General features: G+C 37.4%; 1 protein-coding gene across 2 annotated transcripts; it reads right to left on the reverse strand.

The window, feature by feature from the left end:
* Window positions 1–273: 273 nt before the first annotated feature.
* LOC108261256 (E3 ubiquitin/ISG15 ligase TRIM25-like) lies at window positions 274–6,023 on the reverse strand. 2 transcript variants are annotated; one of them, XM_017462153.3, is made up of 6 exons: window positions 5,353–6,023; window positions 4,845–4,940; window positions 4,480–4,722; window positions 3,001–3,190; window positions 2,523–2,579; window positions 274–982 (listed from the first exon to the last, which is right to left on the reverse strand). In XM_017462153.3, the coding sequence occupies exons 1-6, from the start codon at window positions 5,950–5,952 to the stop codon at window positions 450–452; spliced, it is 1,719 nt and encodes a 572-aa protein (XP_017317642.1). In that variant the 5' UTR covers window positions 5,953–6,023; the 3' UTR covers window positions 274–449. The 2 variants fall into 2 exon arrangements, with proteins under 2 accessions (XP_017317642.1, XP_053539875.1); XM_053683900.1 differs by having other exon boundaries at window positions 3,001–3,124; window positions 4,453–4,722.
* Between the last annotated feature and the right edge of the window lie 5,664 nt (window positions 6,024–11,687).

Raw genomic sequence — 11,687 nt, forward strand, 5'->3', positions numbered from 1 at the left:
CTGATCGCCTGACATGTTCTTCTTTTTAGCATTGCATTTTGGATCTGTCTACCTGCCCTTTAAATAAAGCCTTTTATTGCATTTGCATCCTTCTCTCCCTGCTTCTCGTGACACAGAACATATATATTCTTATTTCCTTTAAGATTATATTATATTAAATTAAACTGATGAAAGTGGAAAGTTGCGATCAATAATCTAATAATATTAAGCAAAATTGGAAAGGAAAAAAAATCTGACACCAACGATTATAGCAGTTATTTCATATTATACAGGTATTCACAAACAATAATACTTACATTTATATAATTCAAAGAAGAAGTAATGGTACTATTTTAAAAAATGAAGAAATATAAAATAAGTTACTTATATTCCATCTCTGAGTAAGCTTGATTAATAAAATAAATTATGATATATTGAATATTTTAAATACAAATCACATTACTAATATTTTATTTTGTATCACATAATCTCACAGTTGATCCATAATAAGGAAGCCAGAATCCAGCGTACAGAGGCTGAGTGAATGTGGTGCGGATTCTGTGGAGGAGCTTCATCTTGTTAGAGACACTGTAGAAGGACAGAGTTCCTGCACTGTGATCCACATACACTCCTATTCTGGAGGATGATGGAACTCTGAGCTCAGTCTCAATGTAGTTGTGCCAGAAATAGAGAGAAGAAGAAGAACACTGCAGACTCCAGGACTGATTGTTGCGTCCAAACACACACTCTTCACCCTCTCCTTTCCTGCTGATGTCTTTATATGAGACTGATATGAACACCCATTTTTCACTGCTCCACTCCACCTCCCAGTAACAGCATCCACACACACTCTCCTTACACAACACCTGTTCCCAGGAATCAAATCTCTCTGGATGATCAAAGTACGACTTCTTTGTCTCACGGCCTGTCACCACTCTGTTCTTCTCAGACAGAATGAGGTTATAATGTGCTGTATTTTGATCCAGAGTCAGATGACAGAAATCTAAACACATGACAAATGAGAACATGTTAGATATTAATCACAGGATTTATGTGGAAGATGAGACACATATGGCTGTAATTATGTCGCAAAATGAGAATTTGTAGAACCTGACCTATCAAAATTTTATTTATTTAATTTATTACAAAAAAGCAAACAAACACACAAACAAACATCAAACTTAATCTGGACACTGAAATGCAGAAAAATTAGTTCTGGTTCCATCACACTAAAAGCCCGTCCGACTGTAAGTTCAAATATCAACAACTTTTTGGTAATTGTGCATCTCTCATGTTGGTTAATTTTAATGTTCATGAGTTCACCATCAGGAGAAGAACAATGGTGTGCATGGCAGGGTTCCAAAGAGAATGCACATTGCTGCCCATATGCTGTTTGCTAAAGATCACATGGACAAGCCAGAAGGCTACTGAAAAAATGTTTTGTGAACAGATGAGACCAAAATAGAATATTTGGTTTCAATGAGAAGCATTATGTTTGGAGAAAGGAAAACACTGCATAAGAACCTTATCCCATCTGTGAAACATGGTGGTGGTAGTATCATGGTTTGGGCCTGTTTTGCTGCATCTGGGCCAGGACGACTCGCCATCATTGATGGAACAATTCTGAATTATACTAGCGAATTCTAAAGGAAAATATCAGGACATCTGCAGCAAGACAACGACCCTAAACACACAACTCGTTCTACCAAAGAATGTTTAAAGAAGATTAAAGAAGAATATAATCCAATAGAAATGTTGTGGAAGGACCAGAAGGAAGCAGTTCATCCCAGAGTTGAAGCTGTTCTGTACTGACGAATGGGCTAAACTTCCTTCGAGCCGACATGCAGGACTGATAAGCAGTTACCACAAACATTTAGTTGCAGTTATTACTGCACAAGGGGCTCACACCAGAGTTTGCAAAGGTTCATATACTTTTGGCATTCACAGATATCTAATGTTGGATCATTTTCCTCAATAAATAAATGACCAAGTGTAATATTTTTGTCTCATTGGTTTAATTGGGTTCTCTTTGTTTACTTTTAGGTTTGAGATTTAGGAAAATCTCAGATTTTCACAGACAGTCTGTGAAAAGTATAGAAGTATAGTTGTGAGAATATTTTGTGACTGAAATTTAGAACATAATGAGTCTTTACTGATCACATATACACAGTGAAATTATTTTCTTCGCATACCCCAGCATGATAGGAAGTTGGGGTCAGAGCGTAGGGTCAGCCATGATACAGCACCCCTGGAGTAGAGAGGGTTAAGGGCCTTGCTCAAGGGCCCAGCAGCGGCAGCTTGGCAGTGCTGGGGCTTGAACCCCCAACCTTCTGATCAGTAACCCAGATCCTTAACTGCCAAGCCACCAAAGCAAGTAAAGGTCTTTCATTCAAAATACAAGTCCACATTTTATGCTAAAAGTTCTCAGTTCAGGTACTACAAGTTTTGCAACATAATTACCTCCATATGCTTGTGTGTGTGTGTGTGTGTGTGTGTGTGTGTGTGTGTGAGTGTGTGTGTGTATGTGTTTGTTGTAGACGTACATTTCAGAAACTCGACTCTGCTCTTTGGCTCTGAGAGTAACATCTGAACGTCCTCAACTGTGGAGACAGAAAATAAATGCTCTGACGGTAAAAACGATAAAATCAAACATTTGTGTAAATCATCACTTGTGTGTAGCTCAGAAATGTGTGCAGATCAGAAACGTGTGTAGATCAGAAACGCGTGTAGATCAGAAATGTATTAGATCAGAAACATGTTTAAATCAGAAACGTGTGTAGATCAGAAATGTGTGTAGGTGCCACACTACAGTCTTGAAGCACCAGAGTGCAGAGTTTCTCAGCTCGAGCACAAACTCATTCACATCAGCACTTCATCATCAAGACTGGAATCAGGCGAGTATTAAAAACTCTAAACTGTGCAGAGCTTTGGTGCTCAGGAGTGAAGACTGACACCATGACATCACTCTGTCACAGAGCGAGTAAAGACTTCCCTCACTCCAGCAGGAACAGCTCCTCTTACCATGTTCAGGGATTTTGATGAGTTCCTCCTGGCAGAATTCCTCTAGTCCCTTTTTCAGAGCAGAGAGCGATTTCCTCACTTCATCAAATGAGAAATGTTGATTGACAGTGATGCTGCGTGAATCCTCACGGAGATCAGACTGAAAATTTGGTCTGTTAAATTGGGGAGAGCGACGGCCGGAGACTAAAACCTGCATACAGCAATTAATCATAAAATTAGGAGAACAAATTACAGCTACAATTACTTTAAAATTGTGTTGTTTTTTTTTCACATAGAATCACAGATTCCATTTCAAAAAGGTTTTCATGATCATCAACGTAGAAAGAACCCTTTGTATATCTGATGGTGTGTATCATCATCAGTATTAAATACAAAAAGCACTATTATTATCATAATGTATTTGATGATCCATTTGGAGTTTAGAGAACCAATTTCTTGCATTTTTGTAATATCACAGCAAACCAGCGACTACATTTCCCATCCTGCACGGCGGCCTACAAACATGGCCGCCATGGACTGCAATTCCCAGAACATTCACATTCACTCTAATCGCGCACACCTGCATCCTATTCACAGCACTCACAATCACGCTATATAAGAGACCTTTTGAAAACTATAACTTTGTGAAGTATTATTCTCAGTTACTTAGTGTCTGTCGTATTTCCAAGCTTTATCTTGTGGTTACATTTCTGATTATAAACTTTGTTTACCCTGTTGACCTTGAGGCTCTGCTCTGCCTCGTTTAGCCTGTTTGCCTGATCGTTAGACCCTAGCCTGCCTTGGACTTGTTTTCTGCCTGATCCTTTGTGCTTCGTATTGTTTTATTAAACTGCCATACCTGCACTTGCTTCTGTCCTGTGCCTACTTATTTGACAATTTTACAACGTCTCAAAAATGAAGAATACTAAAATGTATATTTAATAAGTGGTTAATATGGTTTAGTGTGCCCCAAATTGCAGAGTGAAAACCCCTGCTTGCTTACAGGATAGGTAAATGGACAGGTGGGGTTTATATATAGATGAAATAAAGGTTAAGGGACGTGTTTGGGTGTGATTTGTGCACATTGAAAACACAGCGGCAGGCGAGACTCTCCGTGATCTCCATGCTTTGAGGCTTGTGCTTGACCACCATGCCACTAGGTGGATTGGGTATGGGTGGGGCAGGTACAAGATGGAGTCAGAAAAAAGGCAGGAAAAATCAAAGAAAGGAGAGGCCAAAATAGCATACACAAACAAAGGAAACTTTTTACTAAATGAACACACTGTAAGGACAAATTAAATATCAAAAGAGGAATTATCTCCCACAACTTAAAATTCTTCAGAGGGTAGCTTTCATTTATATAATATGAGGGATATTTCTTAAGCTCTTTTATTCTGGGCAGCAGAGTTATCCTGACTGGCTGCCCTCACTGTGCCATCTGCTGGCTGTCGGCAGGTTAGTGTGGCCTCTTACATTATGTATATTTAACCTTATATATACCTTTATTTCCTGGAGGAAGTGGAGGTGATCATCTGTGTGTGAAAGCTGCTCCAGCTCAGTGACTTTCCTCTGAAGATCAGCGATCTCCTGCTCCAGTTGCTCCAGGAGTCGTTCAGCTCGACTCAGTTCAGCCTTCTCCTGAGCTCTGATCAGCTCCGTCACCTCCGAGCGCCTTTTCTCCATGGAGCTGATCATCTCAGTAAAGATCCTCTCACTGTCCTCCACTGCTATCTGTGCACTGCGCTGTTAGGAAACACACACACACAAGCTCATCTATCATGCCATCTCTTACTGGGCCTCTAAATGACTCATTGTCCATGTTGTGTGAGTTTCTAGGAGCAGCTCTGTCTCTGCTCACTGTGCACCTTTATAGTGTTCACAGTCTGTTTCAGTTCCTCCATCTTCTTCTGCTTCTCCTGGATTCTCTGCTGGGATTTAATCTGCTCCTCTTTTAACTCACTCTGAGGACAAATAAAATACATGTAACTATGTGCATTATGAGATTATGAGCTCAGTGGGTGAATATTAACTGCAGATAAAGGATTATTCACTTGGTTTTTATGGAGCAGAACAATGTAAATGACTGGATGATGAGTTCAAAGTACACTGAAGTTCAGTTGCAATTAAAACATGGACATATTGGCATAGTGTATGTGTACTTAGTGCAGAACAGCAACATTCAATAGATTCCATATCATAATTTCGGTATTCCATTATAATGATTAGAAATAACTTGTGTATTTTTTTATTCTGCTGTCTGACACAGCTTAATTCTTATTTTATAGTCATAACAATGCCGGCCGTCACCATTTCCCTGAATACTCAATCTACCAACTATCTACAAATGACAAATTATACTTTAATTTTTCTCACCTGTTTTTCAGATGTATATGATTTAATTGACACAGTATTGTGTCCTCTGTGTTTATCCGTCATACACAGATAACAGATGAAGCTTTGGTCTGTACGACAGTAGATCTCGATCACTTTATCATGCTCAGAGCAGATCTTCTCTTGTAGATTTCCAGAAGCTTCAACCAACTTGTGTTTTTTCAAAGCAGGAACTTCATAGTGAGGTTTGAGATGAGCTTCACAAAAGGAGGCCAGACACATCAGACAGGACTTGACGGCTTTGCGTTTTCTCCCGGTGCAGAAATCACACGCCACATCTCCAGGTTCAGCGTAACAGTGAGCAGGAGAAGCCGCTTGGATTTGAGTCTTCTTCAGTTTCTCCACCACTTCAGCCAGCATGTTGTTTCTGCGTAGAACAGGCCTTGGAGTGAAAGTGTCTCTGCAGTGAGGACAGCGGTACATTCCGCTCTTCTCTTCCTGATCCCAGCAGTCATTAATACACACATTACAGAAACTGTGACCGCAGGGGATAGTCACCGGATCCTTCAGTAGATCCAGACAAACTGGACAGCTGAACTGATCCACTGAAAGCTGATCTGCTGAAATTCTGCCCTCGGCCATTTTCCTAAACTCACACACTGACAGAGAAAGAGAGAGTGACACTGAGTATAATTTTCTCTGAAATGAGGGATCACTTCCTGGTTGTGTGTGTGTGTGTGTGTGTGTGTGTGTGTGTGTGTGTGTGTGTGTGTGAGGGAGAGAGAGATAGAGAGAGAGAGAGATAGAGAGAGAGAGAGAGAGAGAGATAGAGAGAGAGAGAGAGAGAGAGAGAGAGAGAGATAGGAGGAGCACAAAGACAGAGTTAATGAACATTGGACACAATTACTTCAGGGGCAAAATACAATATCCAAACTGCACCATATAACATTCTAGCTTGTGCATGCATATGTAAGCTTGTACACTTGTCTGTGCACAACTTACACACATTTTCCAAAGCATCTATTAACAATCTAAGGAAATTACCCCTATACTAAAAGTACAACTTTGAGAACATAGTTTTTTTTATTATTATTTGATCCATCTTCCTACATTTCAGATATGAGTTTTTGTAATAAATTGGCAAAAAAGAAATCACAAAATTTGTGAAATATGATTACAGGTACAGCACTGTGCAGAAGTCTTCAGCACATGAAGATACTTTCAAATGTAATAAAATGAAAATAGTATATACACCCAATCAGTATTTCTTGTGAGCACCGTTAGCCTTTAAAACTGAATCATTCTCTAATGTTCATTAGTGTGAAATTTTATTAGGAAATGGCTGGTTTCAAGCATCTTAGGGAACTTTACAACTTATAATAATAATAATAATAATAATAATAATAATAGGGGACATAGGGGTTAGCACATCCAGGGTTGGGGGTTGATTCGATGCTGCGGGAGTTTCCTCCAGTTACTCCGGTTTCCTCCCCCAGTCCAAAGACATGCATGGTAGGCTGATTGGCATGTCCAAAGTGTCCGAAGTGTATGAATGGGTGTTTGAATGTGTATGTGATTTTGCCCTGCGGTGGATTGGTATCCCCTCCAGGGTGTACCCCACCTTGTGCCCCGCGCTCCATGGGATAGGCTCCAGGTTTCCCCGCAACCCAGTAAGGATAAACAGTATAGAAGATGGATGGATGGATGATAATAATATTAATATTTTGGGATGGACCTTCACTTTCTGTTCAGACCACAGTCTGCTCCAGTATCTACACTGTTTGTACAGTAAGTGGCTGTTGTGTTGTGGAATTTCTCTCATCATGGAGGGAGACAGCAGCAAATCACTTATGCTACTTTTACGTCAAATACACTTTTAATCTACAATCCCATCAGAAACTACCCGAATGGCAAGGTAAATTAATTTTTTGTACTATACACCAATGACAGAACAAAAAGATTTATGTTTTACAGTATCTCACAAAAGTGAGTACACCCCTCACATTTTTGTAAATATGTGATTATATCTTTTCATGTGACAACACTGAAGCCATGACACTTTGCTACAATGTAAAGTAGTGAGTGTACAGCTTGTGTAACAGTGTAAATTTGCTGTCCCCTCAAAATAACTCAACACACAGCCATTAATGTCTAAACCGCTGGCAACAAAAGTGAGTACACCCCTAAGTGAAAATGTCCCAGGCAGAGTGCCAGACAGACTCTAATGCACAGATGAGAGTCCCACTCCAGACCTCTTTTACACAGTAGAGATAACAAGCCTCAAAATTCTACCACGGGAAAGAAAGTATGTGATGCCAGCTTGCATAGTACGGACGATAGGCAATAAATGGAAGTAGTGATCGGATCTCAATCTGGGGTTCCCCGTTGTTACTGACCGTGTTCCAAGGTACACCCTTGGTAATTACTGTGTGTACAAACTCCCTTACACCCCTGTGCCTATATGCAACTATATGCTTTCGCTCACATTACACCGCTGCTGTCTCTTAGAGCTGTGGAAAATAATCATTTTTGCTATGCTGATGTGAATGATTTTGCACTGATGCATAAAAACAAAAGAATCTATTTTTTAAAAATGTAATTAAATAGGACTATCGTGCATATTAATATACTGTGAAGCATTCAAGTAAGAAATAATGCAGAAATTTAATAATCAAATGTATTATTTCTTGAATGTTTCTGTTAAATAGATGTAAAATGAAAATTAAAAAAAATAATAATTTGACTCTTTTTTTATATTTTATTTGTTCTACTGGTTATTTACGTTCTCTTTTTTTTGTTCTTTTGGTGCAAATAATGCAGCAAGAATCACTTTATAATCGAATAAATTGTTAGTATTTTGTCTTCTGGGAGACATGTAACATGTATCATATTTATCTTATTTAGCATCTGAAATGCAGTTCTAAATGAAAAAAAAAAAGATCTTTAAACAAAATAATAACAATTTACACTGATCATCCTGTTCAAAAGTTTACATCCTAAGGCTCTTAATGTATCGTGTTGCCTTCTTGAGCATCAGTGAGTGTTTGCACCTTTTGTAAAACAATCACACAAAAAAAACAACAAAAAAAAAAACAATCGTGGATCATCCAGGTAATTACACACAGTATTAATAATCAAGGGTGTGTAAACTTTTGAACAGGGTAATTTTTTTTTATAAATTCAGCTATAATCTTGTCTAGTGGACTATATGTAATCATCTGTTATGTGAAATAGCTTCTTCAGGACAGGACTAAATAAAAAATAACAGGATTTTTATGATCTGTCTAATTTTGTTAACAGTATTAAGATTTAGCAGATTCTGCAGAGGGTATGCAAACTTTTGGGCACAAGTGTATATATAAATTTCAAGTAAGCATAACATTTTCAATCAGAATTTTCTTTTTTCTTTTTCTTTTCAGCAATTTCAGCATTGGACTCGTTTCCATCCGTTTTAGCCTCTCATTCACTTGCTGTTTGGAAGTCATCGCTTGCATCTGATTCAGCAACTGTCATTCTGCATTTCTGTTTCGTTGCTTACATTTTGAACCCTTACCAATAATAAAAGATTTCCATTTGTGCATTCAAGTTTGTTTTCCCTTGATTTAATGTGCTTGTGTGGATATTTGCTACGTGACAATTATTTATTTCACAATATTTCATATATGGGAGTATGCAAAGATTCTGCTATTTATAAACATTGTGTCATATTCATTACAGTTTTTAATCAGTTAATATAAAACTGCACAATGGTGAATTCTTTCACCATTGCATGAATATGTGCTCTGTGATTTAGTTTATGAAGCACACATTAAATTGACAGTATTTAAATGTCATAGTAATGGTGGGGGAAAATGATTTAATGAAAAAAAAAATGACAAGGTGTCAGATCTTTTTATTCATTTTAAATACAATAGAATTGTTTTAGTACAAATATAAACAGGTTTAGTTGGATCTTTGTAATGTAATCAGTAATGGATCAATATAAAGGCCATGTTTTACAGAATATTGAGTAGTTTCTAAACCAATATTAAGAAAAATATTTGTTCCATAGTAGCTATTAATTATTTGTATTAGTAAAACCATAGCAACCACAAATGGACTTTTTATTTTTATCATGGTTTATCTACACTAAAACCATAGTAAAGTCAATCTGAAAAAAAAAAAAATATATGGTTTCTGCATAAAATCCATTATCAAAGTTAATTTAAGGGATGTTTTTAAGGAATGACCACAATCCTTAAGGTTAAATCCATGGCTTTGTCTGCCAGCGAACGTCATAAACCAGACCAAATGTGGACCTAAGTGGATGTTCGCCACGTACGGGGGACGTCCCCTGTTTGCTGGGATGGCGTCTCGCGTGGAGTTACTGAATTCTGAGGAAGAATTGTGTTTGTTGTTGATGATGTTTGTTAACAATACACTTCACTAAAACCCACAGTACGAAAAAAATAAGAGCAAAGAATCATATACGAATCACATAAAACCCAGTAAACCTTGAGATCATTACAACAAAATACAGCTATAAATATGAGAACACATAAAACTGAACAACCTCAATTTTTTTATTCATTTCCTTAAGATTTTTATTAAACATGGACATTTACTTTCATTAAATAGACATATTATTTATTGTAGGCTCATTTTGTAAATGTTAGCAATTACTGTAAACACAAACAAAAAGTGGGAGCTTCCTACAAATGTCATTTCTCACATTTACAAAATTTTCATTATGGATTATTATCGAATAGTTGTTGCAGCTCTACAATAAAAAGTGAAAACACTTTGCCAGTCAGAAATTGACAATTGTGACGTCTGTTATTGGGCATTGTGTTTTTGTTCCAGTCTGAAGATGGTAATAACTTTTTTCTCCCAGTTGGAATATAGGGTATTTTGTTTTTTCACACACAGAAAGTGGGAATTGTATTTTCTCCCAGTCTAAAGATAAGATTTTGCACAGTTGGAATGTAGAAATTACATTTTTCCATATTCAGGGGTAGAAATGACTTTTTCCCCAGTCTGAGGTGAATTGTATTTTTTTCTCCCAGAAGATGAGAATTATGATTTTCCCCAGCTGTAATGTCAGAAATGAAGTTTATTCCGAGACAGATGGTGGGAATTATGTTTTTATGAGGGGAAAGGTGGGTAGATGTTCATAGGCTATTTTTCTGTCATTTCTTAAGGAGCTAAAACACGCAATGCATTAATTATTGTAAGAAAACACAGGGCTTTGGAGTCAGGAAGTAGGTGCAGGAGTAATGTGTTTATTAACAAAGCAAGCAAACAAAACACAGGGAAGGCGGTCTTTACTGAACAAGACTACTAGATTAAACACGAGACTAAAGTCTAAGCATTACACAAGAACCGGACATGAAAACAAGACCGCTAGCATGCTACACGCATTCAAACATATGCGAGAACTCAGGAGACCTTCCGATAATACTGCGCAACGGGCGCCGCAACACGAGCGGTTTAAATGACAAACACAATCAAACTAAACCATGGCCACCTGGGGCAAATTAAAGACATCCTCTAACATAAACCAATACTCAAGCAGGAACTTCCACTTCACCCAGTTCAGTCACTTGTCTAGGTGCCGCAGTGCCATCTGCCGGCGGTGGCGTAACAATTATTGTTTAACCTGGACTATGTTTTAATGGTTTTACAATCAAACGCTTCGGGTTACTTTACATTCTATGAAAGGTTTAAGTTGAATACAATTCTGTGAGAAAGGGACGAGTTTAATTTAATCCGTGGAATGAGACTGGTTATAGAGGTGTGTGTGTGTGTGTGTACATAATATATACTATAATTGACATTAATAAAAAGGCTAATATTTTGAAACAAACAATTTAACTGCTTTCAGAACTAAATTTATTATATCTATATCTATCTATCTATCTATCTATCTATCTATATATATATATATATATATCTATATATCTATATATATATATATATATATATATATATATATATATATATATATATATATATAATTCTATCATGAAAACACAATGTCCATTACAGGGGACACAAGTCAATGGGCGGGGTCTCAGGAGGATAAAGTGTTAGGTGCTAAAATGAAAAACAAAATACATTTTATTTCAAAGCGATAACATTGGAGTCATGAGACGTCCACGAGTGAGATTAATAACAGTCATGACCTGCCCACAAGAAGGAAACTCACCAGGAACCTGTCACTTGCTAGCATGAACTCGGCCTCAAACACGAGCGAGTCAAAGTGCTGAGGCGATTTTCTTTTTAACGTTCTGCTGAATTCTGTTTAATTTACAGCTGCAGTACTTTTGACTCTCTATCGCCATCTCTGTTTGAAACATAACTCTGCAAGTAACTTGCAATTTTATTATTATTATTAT

This window comes from Ictalurus punctatus, chromosome 12 (genome assembly GCF_001660625.3).
Source record: "Ictalurus punctatus breed USDA103 chromosome 12, Coco_2.0, whole genome shotgun sequence".
Classification (NCBI taxonomy): domain Eukaryota; kingdom Metazoa; phylum Chordata; class Actinopteri; order Siluriformes; family Ictaluridae; genus Ictalurus; species Ictalurus punctatus.

What these genes read in the sequence shown, in the direction of transcription:
- LOC108261256 (XM_017462153.3), bottom strand. Translation starts at nt 5,952, where the DNA reads ATGGCCGAGGGCAGAATTTCAGCAGATCAGCTTTCAGTGGATCAGTTC. An exon ending in CATATACATCTGAAAAACAG is followed by an intron (nt 4,941 to 5,352) that starts GTGAGAAAAATT and finishes ATTTGTCCTCAG; the next exon opens with AGTGAGTTAAAAGAGGAGCA. An exon ending in AGACTGTGAACACTATAAAG is followed by an intron (nt 4,723 to 4,844) that starts GTGCACAGTGAG and finishes GTTTCCTAACAG; the next exon opens with CGCAGTGCACAGATAGCAGT.